This window comes from Schistocerca nitens, chromosome 10 (genome assembly GCF_023898315.1).
Source record: "Schistocerca nitens isolate TAMUIC-IGC-003100 chromosome 10, iqSchNite1.1, whole genome shotgun sequence".
Classification (NCBI taxonomy): Eukaryota; Metazoa; Arthropoda; class Insecta; order Orthoptera; family Acrididae; genus Schistocerca; species Schistocerca nitens.
In genome coordinates this window covers 37,069,229-37,094,410 of record NC_064623.1, presented here as the reverse complement: position 1 = coordinate 37,094,410, position 25,182 = coordinate 37,069,229, and the positions used below count along the sequence as shown (strand labels likewise).

The window sequence follows — 25,182 nt, the reverse complement described above, 5'->3', positions numbered from 1 at the left end:
TCTTCCTGTCGGTTAAATTTCGCGTCTGTAGCACGTCATCATTGTGGTGTTGCAATTTTAATGGCCAGTAGTGTACATTCATTTCGTAATTCATGGTACATGATAACAAACCATTATCTAAGTAGCCCCTCTGACATCGACTGCTTGATACATGCTTTCTCCATACCAGTGCCGGTTCGACAACATTTTTCCACATGAGCGACATATAACTTGACGTCCGCCTCCTTCAGATATCAGTTGCCTTTATTTGGCCGTTGGTACGACCATTAAGAATAAATTTAAACATACTGAACGTGTACTATGTGATCGAAAGTATCCGGACACCCGCAAAAACATACGTTTTTCATATTAGGTGCACGATGCTGCCACCTACTGCCACGTTCTCCGTATCAGCGATCTCAGTAGTCATTAGACATCGTTAGAGAGCAGAATGAATAGCTCCGCGCAACTCACGGACTTCGTACGTGATCGGGTGGTTGGGTGTCACCTGTGCCATACGTCTGTAAGCGAGTTTTCCACACTCCTAAACATCCGTAGGTCCACTGTTTCCGACGTGATAGCAAAGTCGAAACAAGAAGGGACACGTACAGCACAAAAGCGTACAGGCCGACCTCGACTGACAGAGACCGCCGACAGTTGAAGAGGGTCGTAATGTGTACTAGGCAGACATCTATCCAGACCACCACACAGGAATTCCAGACTGTATCAGGATCCACTGCAAGTATTATGACAGTTATGCGGGAGGTGAGAAAATTTGTATTTCATGGTCGAGCGGTTGCTCATAAGCCACACATCACGCCGGTAAATACCGAACGATACCTCGCTTGATGTAAGGAGCGTAAACATTGGTCGATTGAACGGTGGAAAAACGCTGTGTGGAGTGACGAATCACGGTACACAATGTGGCGATCCGATGGCAGGTTGTGCGTATGGCGAATGGCCGGTGAACGTCATCTGCCAGCGTGTGTAGTGCCAACGGTAAAATTCGGAGGCGGTGGTGTTATGGTGTGGTCGTGTTTTTCGTGGAGGGGGCTTGCACCCCTTGTTTTGGGTGGCATTATAACAGCACAGGCCTACATTGATGTTTTAAGCACCTTTTTGCTTCCCACTGTTGACGAGCACTTCGGGGATTGCGATTGCAACACGATGGAGCACCAGTTCATAATGCACGGCCTGTGGCGGAGTTGTTGGACTACAATAACATCCCTGTAATAGACTGGCCTGCACAGGGTCCTGTTCTATACAACATCTTTGGGGCGTTTTGGAACGCCGACTTCGTACCAGGCCTCAACGACCGACATCGATAGATCTCAGTGCAGCACTCCGTGAAGAATGGGCTGCCATTTCCCAAGAAACCTTCCAGCATCTGATTAAACGTATGCCTCCGCGAGTAGAAGCAGTTATCAAGGCTAAGGGTCGGCTAACACCATACTGAATTCCAGCATTACGGACGGAGGGCGCCACAAACTTGAAGGCATTTTCAGCTAGGTGTCCGGATACTTTTGATCACATAGTTTATGAAAGTAGTAAAGGAAACAAAAGAAAAATTCGGAGTAGGTATTAAAATCCATGGAGAAGAAATAAAAACTTTGAGGTTCGCCGATGACATTGTAATTCTGTCAGAGACAGCAAAGGACTTGGAAGAGCAGTTGAACGGAATGGATGGTGTCTTGAAGAGAGGATATAAGATGAACATCAACAAAAGCAAAACGAGGATAATGGAATGTAGTCGAATTAAGTCGGGTGATGTTGAGGTTATTAGATTAGGAAATGAGACACTTAAAGTAGTAAAGGAGTTTTGCTATTTGGGGAACAAAATAACTGATGATGGTCGAAGTAGAGAGGATATAAAATGTAGACTGGCAATGGCAAGGAAAGCGTTTATGAAGAAGAGAAATTTGTTAACATCGAGTATAGATTTAAGTGTCAGGAAGTCGTTTCTGAAAGTATTTGTATGGAGTGTAGCCATGTATGGAAGTGAAACATGGACGGTAAATAGTTTGGACAAGAAGAGAATAGAAGCTTTCGAAGTGTGGTGCTACAGAAGAATGCTGAAGATTAGATGGGTAGATCACATAACTAAGGAGGAGGTATTGAATAGGATTGGGGAGAAGAGAAGTTTGTGGCACAACTTGACCAGAAGAAGGGATCGGTTGGTAGGGCATGTTCTGAGGCATCAAGGGATCACCAATTTAGTATTGGAGGGCAGTGTGGAGGGTAAAAATCATAGGGGTAGACCAAGAGATGAATACACTAAGCAGATTCAGAAGGATGTAGGTTGCAGTAGGTACTGGGAGATGAAGAAGCTTGCACAGGATAGAGTAGCATGGAGAGCTGCATCAAACCAGTCTCAGGACTGAAGACCACAACAACAACAGTGTATGAGAAAGCTCTTTACAGGTGACACGTCAAAAATAGTGAAGAAAATCGAAAAGGGTCAGTCTGTGTCCTTTTTAGACGTGAGGCTTTGTCGCCTTTTTCTCCTGTGGGCCGGCAGCTGGTTGCGCCGCCGTGGCTGTTGAGTGCTCGGACCGCCTGTGAGGACGGCGGCAGAGCGCTGGCGCCTGCCAGACCAGACGAGAGGCCTCCAACCCGGCTCAAGATAAACAGATCGATAACGACGCCGCGTCGACGGGCGCGTGCGGACGCTGCTGCGTAGCGCGTGTGTTGTTCGCACAGCAGCGCACCGCGGGCCAGCTACCCTGCTGGATATTCAGACTGCAGCACCAAGTAGGCGGCGTGCAGCAGATGGAGGTCACGTCACTACGGCGAGTACTGCATGGTTGGATAAGAAAACGACTACATTTCAGCGCAGCCACGTGAAGTAGGTACCGGTGACGCCGTTTACATTCTGTACACAGGGTGGTCTATTGATAGTGATCGGGCCAAATATCTCACGAAATAAGCGTCAAACGAGAAAACTACAAAGAACGAAACTCGTCTAGCTTGAAGGAGTAAACCAGATGGCGCTCTGCTTGACCCGCTAGATGGCGCTGCCATAGGTCAAACGGATATCAACTGTGTTTTTTTTTTAAATATGAACCCCCATTTTTTTATTACATATTCGTGTAGTACGTAAAGAAATACGAATGTTTTAGTTGGACCACTTTTTTAGCTTTTTGATAGATGGCGAAACAATAGTCATAAACGTACAAGTACGTGGTATCACGTAACATTTGCTTCGTGATACATTACCCGTGTTAAATTGACCGTTTACCAATTGCAGAAAAGGTCGATATCGTGTTGACGTATGGCTATTGTGATCAAAATGCCCAACGGGCGTCCTATGTATGCTGCTCGGTATCCTGGACGACATCATCCAAGTGTCCCGACCGTTCGCCGGATAGTTATGTTATTTAAGGGAACAGGAAGTGTTCAGCCACATGTGAAACGTTAACCACAACCCGCAACAAAAAAATGGTTCAAATGGCTCTGAGCACTATGGGACTCAACTGCTGTGGTCATAAGTCCCCTAGAACTTAGAACTACTTAAACCTAACTAACCTAAGGACAGCACACAACACCCAGCCATCACGAGGCAGAGAAAATCCCTGACCCCGCCGGGAATCGAACCAGGGAACCCGGGCGTGGGAAGCGAGAACGCTACCGCACGACCACGAGATGCGGGCAACCCGCAACAAATGATGATGCCCAAGTAAGTGTTTTAGCTGCTGTCGCGGCTAATCCACACATAAGTAGCAGACAAATTGCGCGAGAATCGGGAATCTCAAAAACGTCGGTGTTGGGAATGCTACATCAACATCGATTGCGCCCGTACCATATTTCTGTGCACCAGGAATTGCATGACGACGACTTTGAACGTCGTGTACAGTTCTGCCATTGCGCACAAGAGAAATTACGGGACGATGATAGACTTTTTGCGCACGTTCTATTTAGCGACGAAGCGTCATTCACCAACAGCGGTAGCGTAAACCGGCATAATATGCACTATTGGGCAAGGGAAAATCCACGATGGCTGCGACAAGTGGAATATCAGCGACGTTGGCGGGTTAATGTATGGTGCGGCATTATGGGAGGAAGGATAACTGGGCCCCATTTTATCGATGGCAATCTAAATGGTGCAGTGTATGCTGATTTCCTACGTAATGTTCTACCGATGTTACTACAAGAAGTTTCACTGCATGACAGAATGGCGATGTAATTCCAACATGATGGATGTCCGGCACATAGCTCGCGCGCGGTTGAAACGGTATTGAATAGCATATTTCATGACAGGTGGATTGGTCGTCGAAGCACCTTACCATGGCCCGCACGTTCACCGGGTCTGACGTCCCAGGATTTCTTTCTGTGGGGAAAGCTGAAGGATATTTGCTATCGTGATTCACCGAAAACACCTGACAACATGCGTCAGCGCATTGTCAATGCATGTGCGAACATTACGGAAGGCGAACTACTCGCTGTTGAAAGGAATGTCGTTACACGTATTGCCAAATGCATTGAGGTTGACGGACATTATTTTGAGCATTTATTGCATTAATGTCGTATTTACAGGTAATCATGCTTAACATCATGCGTTCTCAGAAGTGATAAGTTCACAAAGGTTCATGTATAACATTGGAACAACCGAAATAAAATGTTCAAACATACCTACGTTCTGTATTTTAATTTAAAAAAAAACGTACCTGTTACCAACTGTTCGTCTGAAATTGTGTGCCATCTGTTTGTGAGTATTACAGCGCCATCTATCAGAAAGCGAAAAAAGTGGTGCAACTAAAACATTCATATATCTTTACGTACTACACGAATATGTAATAAAAAAATGGGGGTTCCTATTTTAATAGAAACGCAGTTGATATTCGTTTGACCTATGGCAGCGCCATCTAGCGGGACAACCATAGCGCCATCTGGTTTCCCCCTTCAATCTAGACGAGTTTCTTTCTTTGTAGTCTTTTCGTTTGACGCTTATTTCGTGAGGTATTTGGCCTGGTCATGATCAATGGACCACCATGTATAACGGAAACTACATAACCGGTATTCAGAACTCGCACTGAACGGTGGTTGTTTGTGGGGATGCCATGTCACGCTTACTGTAAGAAGAGAAACGTGTCGGCAGTGTCGTGGGCCTTCGAGACTGCGGTTTTCCGTTTCCTTACACGGCTGGTCGGGGTGCCACGACTGCCATGAGAAAATGGAATAGATGGCTTCAGGTCGGCAACCCCATAGAAGACCCCACGTGACTACCGCCCGAGAGGAGAGAGACTTTGTTTCTTCGGCCGTACAGGATGGTACAGCCGAGGCAGGGATTTTGCCTCAGGGTATCTGCAGTAGGACAAGTACCCACAGTTGGTTTCTGCTGTCTTCTTTGTAAGAATCAACCTATATTTTGCACACAGACAAGGGCTCAGACAGTTTTCGACAAAATAGCATGTTGTAATAGTTCCCATATTCCTCTTCACCTGTATCACTTAACTGCTCTTGCACCCAAGCTTCAAACTATCGATCTTCAGCAGACATTTTCCACCTGTTAGAAAATCGCTCCATGTTAAAGTTGCAAAGTAACACGATTCACACATACAGAGTGGGGCAAATAAAAGTGGGCCAGGTGAGTGAATACGATTGAACGTGAATGTATGCGCGTAACCACACCTCACCGTGACGGAGCAACTGTCCATACAGCCGGCCGAGCCTTGCAGCACGCCTATACAATCTCCACAGTTGACAGAGTTGTTAGCAGAAGTCAGCCTGGTCGAGGCTACCCCGTTCTCCTGATTTGTCAGTGTGCGACACTTTGTGTCAGGAGCTCTCCAGTCTAGGGTTAATCACAACAACCCTTTAGTCTTCATGAACTGCGGCAAAACATTTCAGATGAGACTGCAGCAATTTCTGCCGTCCAGCTTCGGTCCGCCTTCAGCAGTCTGCCGACTAGGGCCCAAGAGTGCCAAGCGATGAATGGTGGTCTATTTCAGCGTCTGATATAATCGGGTTAGTACTGTATTTCCTTTTCTGTGTTGTGTTTCTTTGATCCCTGGAACGCTGTTCACCAGACCACTTGTATTTCCCTCACGCTGTATACTAATGTGCTGTCAAATAAGAAAATCCAAAAAACTAATTGAAAGCACAATATAAAGCCATTTGATACATGTGGTCTACTGGATTTACTTAATTATCAAACGTAATAGAAACATGCGATAATCCAGACACCCAATTTCGCGCTCAGCTTTAAATACACTACTGGCCATTAAAATTGCTACACCACGAAGGTGACGTGCTACAGGCGCGAAATTTAACCGAAAGGAATAAGATGCTGTACTGTGCAAATGATTAGCTTTTCAGAGCATTCACATAAGGTTGGCGCAGGTGGCGACACCTACAACGTGCTGACATGAGGAAAGTTTCCCACCGATTGCTCATACACAAACAGCAGTTGACCGGCGTTGCCTGGTGAAATGTTGTTGTGATGCTTCGTATAAGGAGGAGAGATGCGTACCATCACGTTTCCGACTTTGATAAAGGTCGGATTGTAGCCTATCGCGGTTGCGGTTTATCGTATCGCGAGCTTTGCTGCTCGCGTTGGTCGAGATCGAATGACTGTTAGCAGAATACGGAATCGCTGGGTTCAGGAGAGTAATACGGAACGCCGTGCAGGATCCCAACGGCCTCGTATCACTAACAGTCGATATGACAGGCATCTTATCCGCATGGCTGTAATGGATCGTGCAGCCACGTCTCGATGCCTGAGTCAACAGATGGGTATCTTTGCAAGACAACAACCATCTGCACGAACAGTTCGACGACGTTTGCAGCAGCATGGACTATGAGCTCGGAGACCGTGGCTGCGGTTACCCTTGAAGCTGTAGCACAGACAGGAGCGCCTGCGGTGGTGTACTTAACGACGAACCTGGGTGCACGAATGGCGAAACGTCATTTTTTCGGTTGAATCCAGGTTGTATTTACAGCATCATAATGGTCGCATCCGCGTTCTGCGACATCGCGGTGAACGCACATGGGAAGCATGCATTCGTCATCGCCATACTGGCGTATCACCTGGCGCGATGGTATGGGGTGCCACTGGTTACACGTCTAGGTCACCTCTTGTTCGCATTGACGGTACTTTGAACAGTGGACGTTACATTTCAGATGTTTTACGACCCATGGCTCTACCCTTCATTCGATCGCTGCGAAACCCTACATTTCAGTAGGATAATGCACGACCGCATGTTGCAGGTCCTGTACGGGCCTTTCTGGATACAGACAATGTTCGACTGTTGCCCTGGCCTGCACATTCTCTAGATCTCTCACCAATTGAAAACGTCTGGTCAACGGTGGCCGAGCAACTGGCTCGTCACAATACGCCAGTCACCACTCTTGATGAACTGTGGTATCGTGTTGAAGCTGCATGCGTAGCTGTACCTGTACACGCCATCCAAGCTCTGTCTGCCTCTATGTCCAGGCGTATCGAGGCCGTTATTACGCCCAGAGGTGGTTGTTCTGGGTACTGATTTCTCAGGATGTATGCACTCAAATTGTTTGAAAATGTAATCACATGTCAGTTCCAGTTTAATATATTTGTCCAATCAATACCCGTTTATCATCTGCATTTCTCCTTGGTGCAGCAATTTTAATAGCCAGTAGTGTAATATACTTTAGCGCTAGACTGACGAATTCATATAGTCTATTGTTGCTTTACACACGGCAGGTATTAAGATCAAGATACTTACGAAGAGAGAACGTGATTTATTGCATTGCTACCCATTCAATCTTTAAAATGAACGATGGGTCTAAGAGACTGATGTTCGGGGTTAAGAGTTTTATTCACGGAACAACATGACTTTCAGCGATGTTACACAACGGACGGCGGTCCCTTTTCGCGTAAAAGTTTGTATTCTGTTGCGTGAAGAGCACTTAGCATTACGTCGGGAGTACAACTCAGCACAAAGTGAAATACGGCTACGTGTCTCCCGTATTGCACTCACTGTTTCTTCCGTGCAATTTGTGCGAAAAAGCACCGCCTGCGAACATCAACGCAGCAACCCGCAGAACTCTGCTGCCCGGCGGGTCAGCGGCATTTCCCGGCGCTAGCGCTTCGCCAGTCCTGGCAATGTGCCTGGTGGTAACCTTTAGCTGGCAGCTCCCAAGCTTTATAGCGGCCGCAGAGCGCGAGCTAACATTTCATGTCACTCGGTAAAATTGTAGCTTCAGTCGTAACAAATGCAACAGCGTCCTCTATACTCACTATGGTCAGTGATGAACCACTAACGAAAGTTTCCCGCCTACAGATAGAAAAGAAGGATTTTAGTCAAGCAGAAAAAAACGCTCCCCTTGAGAAGTAGTCGTGACGCAGTGGGCGATGTTCAAATCCCAAAAGAAAATATATAACGTAGCAGTGAGTGTGAATGTCTATTTTGTTTGGGTATCCATACTTAAAAAAAGCTTTCCAAGCAGTTTCAACACAAACTGCACAGGCAGTCCTTTCAAAACAAGGCACTGGTCCAGCTTGTGCTGCTAAATTGAAGGATATACATCGTCATCAACAGGAGTACTGCACAACTGCTATACTGGTGACTGAATAAGAAGCCACCTTCTGATAAACCAGTGACTTTAGTTGAGGCATTTCCAGTAGAACCCGCCATCAGATTGTCTGCGGAACAAAAATACATAACAACTAACGGAGAGTGCAACTGTACAAAGAATATACAATAGCATGAAGCGACAAATATCGTCCAAATTAAGAAGGTGAAATACGCACCATAAACGTCTTGATCATATATAAAGTCAGAATGTAACAAACAAATTGTCATGGCAGACTGACTAACTAGAACGCAATAACCAGGAAGATATTTTAAGTCACCAGTAGGCGGTGATAAACACGAAAGTAGCGCCACGTAGCGAGAAAGCAGATTTTTTTTTCTTTCTCATAAGAAGTATATTTTAGTACACAAAATTAAACATTCACAAAAGTTTATGAAGTGTGAATAATAAAATGAATGAATGAATGAATGAAAATTTACGGTTGCACAAAAGTACTACCGACACAAGTGACGTACATGTAAACTGACACATGAACAGAATAAAAGATTAATGTACCGTACGAAGGTTTGAACTTATGTAAGGGTTCTGGAATTTTTATTCGGTTTATCTGTTAGTTTACATATACGTTTTTTGTCGATGGTATTTTTTATCCAACTTTAAATTTGTGTTCTTCCTTCATTTTGTTATTCACACTGCCGGCCACTGTGGCCGAGCGGTTCTAAGCGCTTCAGTCTGGAACCGCGCTGCTGGTTCGAATCCTGCCTCGGGCATGGATGTGTGTGCTGTCCTTAGGTTAGTTAGGTTTAAGTAGTTCTAAGTCTAGGGGACTGATGACTTTAGAAGTTAAGTCCCATAGTGCCTAGAGCCATTTTGTTATTCACACTTTGTTTCCTTCTGTAAATTTTTAATTTTTTATATAGTACATTCCCTATGAAAAAATTTTTATCCTTTTGCTGCTACATGGCACTACTTTTGTATTCATCAAAGCCCTCTGTTTCCAGTTATTGCGTTGTAGTTAGTCACTTAGTCTGCCTCGGCGGCTTTGTTTGTTACGTACTGTCTTAATATATCTGATCAAGATGTTCATTGTGTATATTTCAGCTGTTCAATTTTGAAAATACTTGTAGCTTCATTCTCTTGTATATTCTTTGTATAGGTATGTTTTTGGTTATTTGCTATGTATTTCTAATTTGCAGACAATTTGATGATGGGTTCTACAAAAAAAACGGGTCAAATAAAGTCACTGATTTATCAGCTGGAGGCTTTTTATTTAGTGACCAATACAGCAATTGTTCGGTACTCCCACTGATTTGCAATATTGTCGAATTCCTCCGGCGTGACTACGTCACAATTACATAGAATGTTAACCGCTAATATAAAAAGTCAGCAGCTTTCATATTGGTTTTACATTTCTTTAATTGGAACTTTAGGGGTTCACAGTCGCTGTGGATTGCTTGAGGGAAGTTGTTTCCCTGCGTATCGGCAGGCCGCTCTAGTTTTGAAATAACCAATTTATTTCATGACTTAGCTATTAGCTGATTTCGCCTTCTTGGCCATTATTAACCAACCTCATTAGTTGCATCATAATGAAAAATTGTAAGCATATAGCATCACATATACCACACATCTTTGTGGATTAAATGGTATGTAGTGAAGTCCTCTGTAACGGTTTCGCAAAACTATGTCAGTTATTGTCATAACTGTCCCAGATGAGAAATCGGTATGTTTTGGTTACTTGTCAATCTTCCGGGCTGTATGACCCTGTCCCATGTTGTTATTGTTCCTAACGTTCCGACCAGAGGTACGTTATCTTTAGCAAGGATTATATTGCCGATCACTCCATTGTTCATGGTATTTCTATCACTCTCCGACGTCCGACCTGTCAGTGGGCGACATCCAGCGGAACAAGCAGTACCTCCGAAGATGCCCAACGAAGCTCTGCACGGAACGTTACGGGAAGGAAAGTTTCCTGGATCACAACCGTACAACATGGAAGGTTCACCTGAAAACATAGAGTCTGTTTTTAAAAACAAAATGTCTTACATTCTCTGAAAAGGGACGAGTCTCCCTAAACTTTAATCGATGAGAGAACCTCTTGGAAATTATTTATGAAGTATTTGTTGGAAAATTCTGTTTGTTAATTCAGAACGAGATTAGGAACATTGTACGTATGTATATGAGTCTCAGTCTCTTAACAGAACATTCATTACGCCACCCTTAACTGTAACGCGTATGATCTGCAGGTTGTTTTCTTTATTGTCTTGAGTGAACATTTTCTGAAAGATGGACAGCAAAGGCTAATTTACTTTAGTAATTCAGTAGTCCGGAATCGGGGTGTCCCTTACACCTTGCTTCAGAAGTTCGAGTTGTCTGCCCAACGTATAATTTTGGACAATTGTTACAGTTCACTTTATAGCTTCCTGATCGTTAAAAGTTGTTTCATAAGAAAATTTTTTACAATTTTTCAATGAATATTGTATAAAATACCTGTACCTTTATCGTATAATTCACATTTAAATGATATTCACAAACTGGTATATTAAACCATTACTATTTACAACATAAAATGCAACTATAGATTCCATATTCAAACTTAGCTTTATCGCTAGAACAGAAAAGTTACTTTATTGTGTTTATGTACTGTACTCAGTGTTTGGCACTGTTTCTATACGTTTCATTGTATGAGTTATCCAAACCATTCAGCATACTAGAAATTATTGTAAAAACAGTAATTCCCTTTTAAAATTTTTAAATTAATTCCGTTGCAGTGGTAAAGACGTACGTCCACCTATCTCAGAAAAACGCTAACCTAACATCTTTACCACTGCAACACCTTTGAACATATTGTTTGAGTTACTCACATGAAGCAGGACCATCTTTTTTAAATGTTTATCGTGTGTGCTGCCATCAGACAGAGTAGTAGTGTGGTGTAAAATATATCTCTTTATCACCTCAATATTCAATGTCCAAAATATAGAACAAAATAGTTTAAACACAAATATGTATATATTCCAGGCCACTGTAGATACCTTGCAAATAACAAAGGCGTAAAGTGTATGGCAGGAAAACATTGTTTTATTCAATTATGACTAGACGGATCTAAAGTAATAATCACCAACATAATATTACACGCAACTCGGGACGATGGGACAAGAAATAGTTGACAATGATACTGGACTCAATTTTCAGATCTTTATTCGTGCTACAAATGATGTGGAAGCCGTCTTGTTTCAACCAATGCGCAGTGCCACGCCCCCTTTTCCACACATTTTGTCCTTCTTTGCGATCTTTTATTATCTCCTGCCGTCAGGGAAGCATCTGAAGAGTATAGAAGGCCATGAGCTCATTCACGATGCCATTAATTCCGATTTATTAAAGAAATACACACATGGTGGCACGCAAAACCCGAACGAAATATTTAATAACCTCATTTAGAAGAGATATCCAAAGGCAATGTTTTGCTTATCTACTGTTGTCAAAATTACCTAATATGATGCTTGCCTCATGTTCAACGATGGTAACACTGAAAGATTCAGAACCGTCTCGAGACTAGGATTGGTGCAGGTTGCTTCATTAAAGACCTACTGAAGAGGATAGATAATGTGCATATTTCCAGTTCTGAAATGTCAGTCAGTGATATTGCCAGGAGGATATGACTAGAGAAAGAGAGCTTCGCGAATACCAAGAAGACCAACTGAATGGCTATGCTAACAGCGAGGTGATTGATTGTGGCAAACATGCTAATAAAACCTTGTTTTGGTGATTTCTGCTTCTTTCACTTTTCAGTGCATAAGGAACATTTTCTGCTGATGCTTTGCAGATAGAAAGGTGAAATTTGCTACGGATTGTCTACATACTGTAACAACTTCTTGTTCTACAAAAGTGTAGTGCGTTACTTTCAAACATATATAAATTTTTGTGAACTGAAAGTATTTATGTAACAATCACATAAATTTAAAAAATTCAAAAACAGTTATTAAAATACTTGTACAAAGATTCTTTTATTTTATTACCAAGAATAACCTGTGTATTGTGAAAGTGGTAAGCAAAGCAACCTTTCAGAAAAAGTTCCTCGTGTGGTAATAGGTTTTTTAAAAGTATTTACCAACGCTCGGATCGATTTATTTGACAAAAATAGAATAAAAAAATCCAGATTACAGCTTAATGATAAGACGAGCAAAATTTGGTCGAATTATCTCTCAAGTTACAATAGCTTATATGTAACTGTGCATTTTCTCATACGTCTTCTCATACGAGATACCGTACAACATACGAATACTCCGATGGAAACGTGTGTCGTGCATAGTTGACACAATTTTTGCAGCCTACACAGATCAGATTGATCTGTCGCTGGTGTCTAGGTCCCGGATTAACGTTGACTGATTTTGAAATACCAAGTTTGTCGTATGTGATGTGCGCAACAGCAGTTCCTGTCAGCAGCCACTAGCCTGGAATGCAGGCAGCCCGCAATACAGAGCTCCAGAGCAGATAGCATCGTCGGCGTACGCAGGGGTTTCGCTATCTACAACGAACTCTGAAGATAGGGCACAACGAAATGTTGACGTGACTTCCACGTTTTTTAGTGACAAAGGGGAAGTTCAGTGCCACTAAAAATATACAAAAGTAGTATAACTACAGCAAAGTTAAAACTTTTTGTAGTTAATGTCTTAGGAACTGGACTACACTTGTCTTCCAAGGTAACTTGATTATTTATTCTAATATAAATCCATTAACAAATCACAAAGGGTTATCAATCTGATTATTGATTCGGTCAAAGATGAGGATCTTCAGCTCTGAGTAGATGCAGTATACTAAACATATCGTGTGATTACATATGCAGATAGTACAAACGTAATACGAGGGCATTCGGAAAGTAAGGTCCTATCGATAGTAGAATGAAATCACAGTGAAAATATAAAAAAAAAAAAAAATATTTGCAACTGTAAGCTACACCTTCCGGCTACTTCTCTACATAGTCGCAGCTCTGACTGACACATTTTTCGTAGCGTTGTACCAACTTTCCAATAACCTTGGGAGTGGCCGAGCGGTTCTAGGCGCTACAGTCTGCAACTGCGCGACCGCTGCGGTCGCAGGTTCGAATCCTGCCTCGGGCATGGATGTGTGTGATGTCCTTAGGTCAGTTAGGTTTAAGTAGTTCTAAGTTCTAGGGGACTGATGACCACAGCAGTTAAGTCCCATAGTGCTCAATGCCATTTTTTAATAACCTTGACATAGCAGGCAGCATGATGTGCTTTCTGTCAATTCTTTACGCTGATCTGCAACCTGTTGTCTGTGCCAAAATGTCTTCACAGCCAGCGGTTCATGTGAGCAGAGATTAAAATGAGATGGAGCTACGTCCGAGGAGTATGATAAAAAACTTCCCATCGGAAATGCCTGCAGCAACATCCTCATTGCTCCTGCAGTGTGCGGCTGAGAATGGTGATGATGAAGGAAATGTATGGCAGTACGATGTGTGGTCTGCATGAAATCCGCTGAAATCTCTCACACTCATATTTGGCGGGAGACACTATTTTCTAGGCGTCTTTACGTGGTCACTGTGCACCCAGAACTGGAAAGAGCGACGTGACGCAGTGGACGGGCATACTTGAACACTGTCCAACACATGTGTGCAAAGCTTCGTCGGGTTTTCACTGTGGTTTCCATTAGCCATGACTGTACTATCTATTTATATAATGACACATTAGGTCTAGTATGCCAACGGCCTTGCCGCAGTGGTAACACCGGTTCCCGTCAGATCACCGAAGTTAAGCGCTGTCGGGCTGGGCTAGCACCTGGATGGGTGACCGTCCGATCTGCCTAGCGCTGTTGGCAAGCGGGGTGTACTCAGCCCCTGTGAGGCAAACTGAGGAGCTACTTGACTGAGAAGTAGCGCCTCTGTTCTCGGAAACTGACAAACGGCCGGGAGAGTGATGTGATGAGCACATGCCCTTCCAATCCGCATCCAGTGACGCCTGTGGGCTGTGGATGACACGGCGGCCGATCGGTGCCGTTGAACCTTCATGGCCTGTTCGGGAGGAGGTCTAGTACACTGCATCTACTCAGGTCTGAAGGAAGTCAACATTGACCGAAAGTAATAACTTGATTAACATTTGTGGGTCGTAAGTAGATTTGCAATGAAATAAATATTGCCTGGGTCGATGGAATACCTACATGAAACATATTCGTAGTTGCGAAAATGGATAACCATCAGCTGTATGATGGAATGCGACAGAAAAAAATTTTTGCTGGACCGGGACTCGAACCCGAATTTCCTGCTTTCTTCATCCAAGCACGACTCACGGCCAAACCCAAATTTCCTTATGCCATCACCCATTGCCTGCAACTTGTACTCATATATCCATTATGTATGTTTCCATACAGTGCAAACATTTTAATTGAAAGTCGTTTACCTGCGGTCAGCAAATAAATACGAAATTGCAGTGCCTTCCTTTGGACATGGCTTTATGGTACATGGAACAGAGCTGACGTTCGTGATAACTGGACGATAACTAGCTTCCATGGAAACTGCACTAGACATGGTTTCCAAGGCAAGTGGACTAGCCCTGGCCTCCATGGAAACTGGACTAGACATGGTTTCCAAGGCAAGTGGACTAGCCCTGGCCTCAATGGAAACTGGACTAGACATGGTTTCCAAGGCAAGTGGACTAGACGTGGCCTCCACGGAAACTGGACTAGACATGGGTTCCAAGGAAAGTGGACTAGTCCTGGCCTCCACGGAAACTGGACTACACATGGCTTCCAAGGCAAGTGGAGAAGCCCTGTCTTCCACGGAATCTGGGGTAGATATGGTCTCCGACGGAACTGGACTAGCCCCGGCTATGATGTGAAATGGACTGAAGCAACCTCCCACGGGAGCAGGATGGACTTACCAGAGGTTGTGGCAGCGCTCCCAGTCGCGGAGCCATGGCGACCGTTGATTCTCATGGGGTCCACCTTGAACGCCGTCTTACGCCTCGCTCCTGCAACCAAACAGACGCATACAGTTACTTCATATGTCCTTCCCCTTACTAATGCTTTATGCTTCTTGTTTGCAATAGAGTAACGACATATATAGAAGTTCAAATGTACGAAAGCTACGTCCACTAGGACAAGCTCGAAGATTTGCAGAGCCCTCATGCGGGTGTGGCTCACTGTGGAAACAGTCATTCTTGTTTTGTCCATCTGCAAAGAAGTAGATCCTAAGTTTAGAAATTATCGTATGTAAATTTTATTCTTCTTTGATTTTATATATTTCTCAAATTTCAAACATTCTAAATTCATTTTAGAGTTTCTTTCTATTAACAATATATACAAAAAAAGGAATAATAAACAGAGGAAGGTTAGTGGCACACCGTGCAAGAAATCTGGTCCGCCTTCACGTGGCTAGGGACGGGCAACGGTGTGAGAACTTCTATGATCATCTAAAAGTTCTCACACCGGCTAAAAGACCATGAGTGCCACTAACGCTACATATAGTAGTAGCAGTACAATCCACCATAGCTACTAGACGGTGGGTTTCTCTGTAAGTTAAATGAAAAAAAAGGTCCTTCCCCGCCAGTGTGTGTCAATAGACACGCAGGAATGGTAGGTGGACAGTGACTCACATGTTCAGTGAAAAATAAACTGTTAGGATACACTAAAATGTCAAAGTATACTAATAAGGACATAAATCTCTACACAGGATGATTCTTATTAACTCCGAAGCGACTTAGATGACGCTGAGGCAAGTAATTCAATATGAGACACATAAGGTCGCAAATGTCTGGAAATACCCCAAAAGTGGATGACAAATGTTGAACATATGACGTCGCCAGATGACTTACGTTGCCACACACGCAATGTTTGATCCTATCTGTCTGCCGCACCTACATCTACATCTAAATCTACATGGATACTCTGCAAATCACATTTAAGTGCCTGGCAGAGGGTTCATCGAAACATCTTCACAATTCTCTATTATTCCAATCTCGTATAGCGCGCAGGGGAGAATGAACACCTATATCTTTTCGTACGAGCTCTGATTTCCCTTATTTTATCTTGGTGACCGTTCCTCCCTATGTAGGGAGGTGTCAACCAAATATTTTCGCATTCGGAGGAGAAAGTTGGTGACTGGAATTTCGTGAGAAGATTCCGTCGCGACGAAAAACGCCTTTCTTTTAATGATTTCCAGCCCAAATCCTGTATCATTTCTATGACACTCTCTCCAATATTTCGCGATAATACAAAACGTGCTGCCTTTCTTTGAACTTTTTCTATGTACTCCGTCAGTCCTACCTAGTAAGGATCCCACACCGCGTAGCAGTATTCTAAAAGATGGACAAGCGTAGTGTAGGCAGTCTCCTTAGTATGTCTGTTAGATTTTCTAAGTGCCCTGCCAATAAAACGCAGTCTTTGGTTATCCTTCCCCACAACATTTTCTAGGTTTTCCTTCCAATGTAAGTTGTTCGTAATTGTAATACCTAGGTATTTAGTTGAATTTACGGCTTTTAGATTAGACTGATTTATCGTGTAACCGAAGTTTAACGAATTCCTTTTAGCACTCATGTTGATGACCTTACACTTTTAGTTATTTAGGGTCAACTGCCACTTTTCGCACATTTTCGATATTTCATCTAAATCGTTTTGCAGTTTCTTTTGGTCTTCTGATGACTTTACTGGTCGATAAACGACAGCGTCATCTCAACAACCGAAGACGGCTGCTCAGATTGTCTCCAAAATAGTTAATATAGATAAGGAATAGCAAAGGGCCTGTAACACTACCTTGGGGAACGCCAGAAATCACTTCTGTTTTACTCGATGGCTTTCCCTCAATTACTACGAACTGTGACCTCTCTGACAGGAAATCACAGATCCAGTCACCTGGTCATATTTATTTATTTATTTCATTTACAGAATAACCCACCGCCTAGAAATGCAAGGTGGGTTGGATGCTTGTAAATCCAACAGCGAAGACTTAGTATTGCAGTCTTATTTATATACAGTTGGTAATGCTTGTTTAAATGATAACATAATGTATAACATAATATATAAGAATTTCTCTAAGATTACAGAGAATTGAACGCTTAACAATTGTTAAAAGGGCTGTACATGATTTGTTTCCACCTAGTTGAGAAGAATGTAATTTATATAATGTATATGTTAAAAAATGTGATACACAAAAGCGTGTCCAAAATAAGTTGCAGTATGTAGAAGGAAGTGATATACGAGGATTGTCCAGAAAGTAAGTTCCGATCGGTCGTGAAATGGAAACCACTATGAAAGTCCGGTAAAGCCTTGCGCAGATGTGTCGGGCAGTGTCTCTAGTATGCTCGTCGATCGTGTCGCGTTGCTCTTTTCAGTTTTGAGTGAACAGTGAGCACGTAGAGACGCGTAAGGAATAGCGTCTCCCGCCAAGTATGAGGGCCTGGTTAGAGATTTCGCCTGTGTCATGCAGCCCACATAACACAACTGTCGAGCAGTTCCTTCTTCACGCCAATTCCCGGCCGCACAGTGCAGGGGCAATGAAGACGCTCCTGCAGCTTTTTCCGATGAGAAGTGTCTGATCACCCACAACACAGTCCGTAATTGGCTCCCCCTGTGTCTCAACTCTGCTCACAAGAACCGCTGGCTATGAAGACAAAATTTTTCCACAGACAACGAGCTGCAGACCAGTGCAGATAACTAGCCGAAAGCACAGGCGGCTGCTTTCTATGACGAGGATATTGGAAAGTTGATACAACACTGCGACAACACTCGAAGTTGGAGCGGCGACTATGTAGAGAAATAGATGGAAGGTGTACCTAACGGTTGCAAATAAAATGTTTTTGGTTTTCACTGTGGTTTCCATATCGCGACCGTTCGGAACTTACTCTCTGGACAATCCTCGTATTTGGGTTGATGTTAGTCAAGAATGCCTTTAAAGCGACAAGGACGCCATCATGAACACCTCACTGACAAGGGGAGGCCGCCAATTGTGAAATTCAGATTCGATTCATATTGCGCATAATAAAAGCTCATAGCCAGAGGTGTAATGTGGCAAAGCACCAAGATGCACTTCTCAGCCGTTGTCGAGAAAATCGACAGTTAAAAGAAACCGTTGAGGGGAAATACTCTCTACGAGTTGTAATTTCTTACAGCGTCGTGGCGCAGCGGTAAGCGCTCGCGTTCGTAATCCGAAGGTCGCCGGATCGAATCTCGCGCCATGCAACTTTTTTTTTAGTATTTGTTATTTGTAATTAAAAAGTATATATATATATATATATATATATATATATATATATATATATATATATATATATATATATTAATTACAAATAACAAATACTAAAAAAAGTTGCATGGCACGTGATTCGATATATATATATATATATATATATATATATATATATATATATATATATATATTTCTCGGCAATCAGTTGCAACAATTATGCATATAATAAGTTGTTGAAAGTCGTTTGTCGTGGAAAAACTGGCGACTTCGAACATCATTATGTTTTCTGCAAACAAAGTTGTATTTCACAAATGTTATTAATTGTCTTCATAATGTTTACACGTGTAGTTAACGGAAGACGTAGAAACGATATTCCGAAACGAATACGTATAGCGTAAGTCAAACGTTCGAATTAGAGGCCCCATGATTATATATATATATTTGAATTACAAAAAACAAATACTAAAAAAAAATTGCATGGCGCGAGATTCGATCCGGCGACCTTTGGATTACGAACCCTAGCGCTTACCGCTGCGCCACAACGCTATAGGAAGTTGTATATCGTAGAGAGTATTTCACCGCAACGGTTTCTATTAACTGTCGATTTTCTCGACAACGGCTGAGAAGTGCATCTTGGTGCTTTGCCACATTACACCTCTGGCCATTAGCTTTTATTATGCGCAGTATGAATCGAATCTGAATTTCACAATTGGCGGCCTCCCCTTGTGAGTTTGAACAAGATTGTGTAATAGGGCAACGAGAACCTGGATGTTCCTTGTCCGATATTGCCGAATAATTTGGCAAGCATGTAGCCACTACACATGGTTGATGATATCATCCGAAATGGTGCTAAACGCATTCACTGAAAATTATTTCGAGCCGTTAGTTCATGAGCCCACGCGAATAGTAGACGGTTGTGAAAACACACTTGGCCTCTTAGCAACAGGCCGGGCGCTGGTGACCGAGCGGTTCTAGGCGCTTCAGTCTGGTACCGCGCGACCGCTACGGTCGCAGGTTCCAATCCTGCCTCGGGCATGGGTGTGTGTGATGTCCTTAGGTTAGTTATGTTTAAGTAGTTCTAAGTTCTAGGGGACTGATGAACTCAGATGTTAAGTCCCATAGTGTTCACAGCCATTTCTTAGCAACAAATAATCGTGAGTTAATTACGAGCATCAAAACGGATTCAGGGATTAGTGAACACAGAGTTGTCGTAGAGCGACTGAACACTGCAATCACCAAATCCTCGAAAAATGAGCGAAAAATATACCTATTCAAAAAAGCAGATAAAAATTCACTTGGCGCCTCCCTAAGAGACAACGTCCACTCATTTCAAATTAATAATATAAGTGTAGACCAGATGTGGCTTAAATTTAAATTTATAGATTTATACCAAATAAATTAACAAACGACGGAGCTGATTATCCTTGGTACACAAATCGGGTTAGAACACTGTTGCAGAAACAACGAAACAAACATGCCAAATTTAAACAGACGCAAAATCCCCAAGATTGGCTATCTTTTACAGAAGCTCGAAATTTAGCACGGACCTCAATGCGAGATGCCTATAACAGTTTCCACAACAAAAATGTGTCTCGAAACCTGGCAGAAAATCCAAAGAGATTCTGGTCGTATGTGAAGTATGTTAGCGGCAAGAAACAATCAATGCCTTCTCTGCGCGATAGCAATGGAGATACTTTCGAAGACAGTGCTGCCAAACCAGAGTTACTAAACACAGGCTTCCGAAATGCCTTCACAAAAGAAGACGAAGAAACTATTCCAGAACTCGAATCGAGAACAGCTGCCAACATGAGCAACGTAGAAGTAAATACCCTCGGAGTAGTGAAGCAACATAAATCACTTAATAAAAGCAAGACTTCAGGTCCAGACTGTATACTAATTAGGTTCCTTTCGGAGTATGCTGATGCATTAGTTCCATATTTAACAACCATATACAACCGTTCGCTCGCCGAGAGATCCGTACTCAAAGACTGGAAAGTTGCACAGGTCACACCAATATTGGAGAAAGGTAGTAGGAGTAATCCACTAAATTACAGGCCCATATCGTTAACGTCGACATGCATCAGGATTGTAGAACGTATATTGTGTTCGAACATTATGAATTACCTCGAAGAAAACGGTCTGTTGACACACAGTCAACATGAGTTTAGAAAACAACGTTCCTGTGAAACACAACTAGCTCTTTATTCACACGAAGTTTTGAGTGCTATGAACAAGGGATTTCAGATCGATTCCGTATTTCTGGATTTCCGGAAGGCTTTTGACGCTGTACCACACAAGCGTCTCGTAGTGAAATTGCGTGCTTATGGAATATCGTCTCAGTTATGTGACTGGATTTGTGATTTCCTGTCAGAGAGGTCACAGTTCGTAGTAATTGACGGAAAGTCATCGAGTAAAACAGAAGTGATTTCTGGCGTTCCCCAAGGTAGAGTTATAGGCCCTACGATGTTCCTTATCTATATAAACGATTTGGGAGACAATCTTAGCAGGCGTCTTCGGTTGTTTGCAGATGACGCTGTCGTTTACCGACTAATAAAGTCATCAGAAGACCAAACAAACTGCAAAACGATTTAGAAAAGATATCTGAATGGTGCGAAAATGGGAGTTGACCCTAAATAACTAAAAGGGTGAGGTCATCCACATGAGTGCTAAAAGGAACTGGTTAAACTTCGGTTACACGATAAATCAGTCTAATCTAAAAGCCGTAAATTCAACTAAATACCTAGGTATTATATTACGGACAAAAATTTGAAGGAATACATAGAAAATGTTGTGGGGAAGGCTAATCAAAGACTGCGTTTTATTGTCAGGACACTTAGAAAACGTAAGAGACCTACTAAGGAGACTGCCTACACTACGCTTGTCCATCTTTTAGAATACTGTTGCGCGGTGTGGGATCCTTACCAGGTAGGACTGACGGAGTACATAGAAAAAGTTCAAAGAAAGGCAGCACGTTTTGTATTATCGCGAAATATGGAAGAGAGTATCACAGAAATGATACAGGATTTGGGCTGGATATCATTAAAAGAAAGGCGTTTTTCGTTGCGACGGAATCTTCTCACGAAATTCCAATCACCAACCTTCTCCTCTCAATGCGAAAATACACTCCTGGAAATGGAAAAAAGAACACATTGACACCGGTGTGTCAGACCCACCATACTTGCTCCGGACACTGCGAGAGGGCTGTACAAGCAATGATCACACGCACGGCACAGCGGACACACCAGGAACCGCGGTGTTGGCCGTCGAATGGCGCTAGCTGCGCAGCATTTGTGCACCGCCGCCGTCAGTGTCAGCCAGTTTGCCGTGGCATACGGAGCTCCATCGCAGTCTTTAACACTGGTAGCATGCCGCGACAGCGTGGACGTGAACCGTATGTGCAATTGACGGACTTTGAGCGAGGGCGTATAGTGGGCATGCGGGAGGCCGGGTGGACGTACCGCCGAATTGCTCAACACGTGGGGCGTGGGGTCTCCACAGTACATCGATGTTGTCGCCAGTGGTCGGCGGAAGGTGCACGTGCCCGTCGACCTGGGACCGGACCGCAGCAACGCACGGATGCACACCAAGACCGTAGGATCCTACGCAGTGGCGTAGGGGACCGCACCGCCACTTCCCAGCAAATTAGGGACACTGTTGCTCCTGGGGTATCGGCGAGGACCATTCGCAACCGTCTCCATGAAGCTGCGCTACGGTCCCGCACACCGTTAGGCCGTCTTCCGCTCACGCCCCAACATCGTGCAGCCCGCCTCCAGTGGTGTCGCGACAGGCGTGAATGGAGGGACGAATGGAGACGTGTCGTCTTCAGCGATGAGAGTCGCTTCTGCCTTGGTGCCAATGATGGTCGTATGCGTGTTTGGCGCCGTGCAGGTGAGCGCCACAATCAGGACTGCATACGACCGAGGCACACAGGGCCAACACCCGGCATCATGGTGTGGGGAGCGATCTCCTACACTGGCCGTACACCACTGGTGATCTTCGAGGGGACACTGAATAGTGCACGGTACATCCAAACCGTCATCGAACCCATCGTTCTACCATTCCTAGACCGGCAAGGGAACTTGCTGTTCCAACAGGACAATGCACGTCCGCATGTATCCCGTGCCACCCAACGTGCTCTAGAAGGTGTAAGTCAACTACCCTGGCCAGCAAGATCTCCGGATCTGTCCCCCATTGAGCATGTTTGGGACTGGATGAAGCGTCGTCTCACGCGGTCTGCACGTCCAGCACGAACGCTGGTCCAACTGAGGCGCCAGGTGGAAATGGCATGGCAAGCCGTTCCACAGGACTACATCCAGCATCTCTACGATCGTCTCCATGGGAGAATAGCAGCCTGCATTGCTGCGAAAGGTGGATATACACTGTACTAGTGCCGACATTGTGCATGCTCTGTTGCCTGTGTCTATGTGCCTGTGGTTCTGTCAGTGTGATCATGTGATGTATCTGACCCCAGGAATGTGTCAATAAAGTTTCCCCTTCCTGGGACAATGAATTCACGGTGTTCTTATTTCAATTTCCAGGAGTGTATTTTGTTGACACCGACCTACATAGGGCGGAACGATCACCACGATAAAATGAAGGAAATCAGAGCTCGTACGGAAAGATATAGGTGTTCATTCTTTCCGCGCATTGTACGAGATTGAAATAATAGAGGATTGTGAAGGTGGTTCGATGAACCCTCTGCCAGGCACTTGAATGTCATTTGCAGAGTGTCCTTAGCCGGCCGAAGTGGCCGTGCGGTTAAAGGCGCTGCAGTCTGGAACCGCAAGACCGCTACGGTCGCAGGTTCGAATCCTGCCTCGGGCATGGAAGTTTGTGATGTCCTTAGGTTAGTTAGGTTTAACCAGTTCTAAGTTCTAGGGGACTAATGACCTCAGCAGTTGAGTCCCATAGTGCTCAGAGCCATTTGAACCATTTTTGCAGAGTGTCCTTGTAGATGTAGATGTAGATTGCTGATCTCGAGAATGGTCGGTCGCAAGGAGACCGGGCTCCGGACGGCCACATCGCACTACCGAAGGGAAAACCATAGTGTTCGGCACATGGCTCGTGTGTAACAACCGCGTCTGCAGCAGCAATTTGAGCAGCAGTTGGAACCACAGTCAATTGTTACAAGAACATCTCCGAACCAAACGACCTGTAGCTGCCATTCCACTGACCCAAAACCATCGCCGTTGGCACATTCAGTGGTGACAAACGGGTGATCACTGTAGGGCAGGGTGGAGGTCTGTTGTGTTTTCTGATGAAAGCTGATTTTGCCTCGGTGCCAGTGATGGCCTTGTGTTGCTCAGAATGAGACCAGTTGAGGGCCTGCAACCAGACTGTCTCCGTGCTAGACTCACTGGACGTACATCTGGAGTTACGGTCTGCGGTGCGATTTCTTGTGAGAGCTGGAGCACCCTCCTCGAGTGGAAATTTGTGCGTCAATCTGGTGATTCGACCAGTGGTGGTGCCATAAATGCAGAGGATTTTAGGGGGTGTTTTCCAGCAGAATAACGCTCGTCCGCATACCGCTGTTGTAACCCAACATGCTCTACAGAGTGTCGACATGTTGCCCTGACCTGCTTGATCACAAGATCTGTCTCCAATCTACCAAAAATGGGCGATCACCGTATGGGAACACCATCGTCATAGAAAACCAGCGTTAACCGGCCGTGTATTGACCGATCAAATGCAACGAGTATGGAACTCCATCCCACAAACTGGCATCCGGCATATCTACAACACAATACATCCACGTTTTCACTCTTACATTCAACATTCTGGCGGCTACATCTGCTATTAATATAACAGCATTTCACATTTTCAGTCGCTCATTTCGCGCTTGCCTGTAACTTTGCAATATTACTCAATTAAATATGTTAACTACACAACTGTATACTCCAATTTTCATTACTCTACATTAATTATCTTTTGATCTTACGAATTTTTCGTTAGTGTAAAAAATCCTTGTCCGTTGTGGACGTATAAGACTAATGCAACTGTTGAAACTAAAGGTAATACACTACTGGCCATTAAAATTTCCGCACCACGAAGATGGCGTGCTACACACGCCAAATTTAACCGACAGGAAGAAGTTGCTGTGATATGCAAATGATTAGCTTTTCAGAGCATTCACACAAGGTTGCCGCCGGTGGCGACACCTACAACGTGCCGACATGAGGAAAGTTTCCAACCGATTTCTCATACACAAACAGCAGTTGACTGGCGTTACCTGGTGAAACGTTCTGATGCCTCGTGTAAGGAGGAGAAATGCGTACCATCACGTTTCCGACTTTGATAAAGGTCGGATTGTAGCCTATCGCGATTGCGGTTTTTTGTATCACGACATTGCTGCTCGCGTTGGTCCAGATCCAATGACTGTTAGCAGAATATGGAATCGGTGGGTTCAGGAGAGTAATACGAAACGCCGTGCTAGATGCCAGCGTCCTCGTATCACTAGCAGTCGAGATGACAGGCATCTTATCCGCATGGCTGTAACGGAT

The 25,182-nt window shown here is 44.0% G+C and overlaps 1 protein-coding gene and 1 pseudogene across 1 annotated transcript in view; one reads left to right on the top strand and one right to left on the bottom strand.

Moving 5' to 3' along the window:
- Positions 1-25,182, bottom strand: part of LOC126210649 (echinoderm microtubule-associated protein-like 2) — a 664,635-nt gene that overhangs the window by 362,114 nt on the left and 277,339 nt on the right. Inside the window, exon 2 of the mRNA XM_049939974.1 lies at positions 15,381-15,470. Within this exon, the coding sequence (XP_049795931.1) occupies positions 15,381-15,435 (55 nt within the window). The 5' untranslated portion in view covers positions 15,436-15,470. The remainder of the gene's footprint in view (positions 1-15,380; positions 15,471-25,182) is intronic.
- Positions 14,205-14,322, top strand: LOC126210695 (5S ribosomal RNA; annotated as a pseudogene).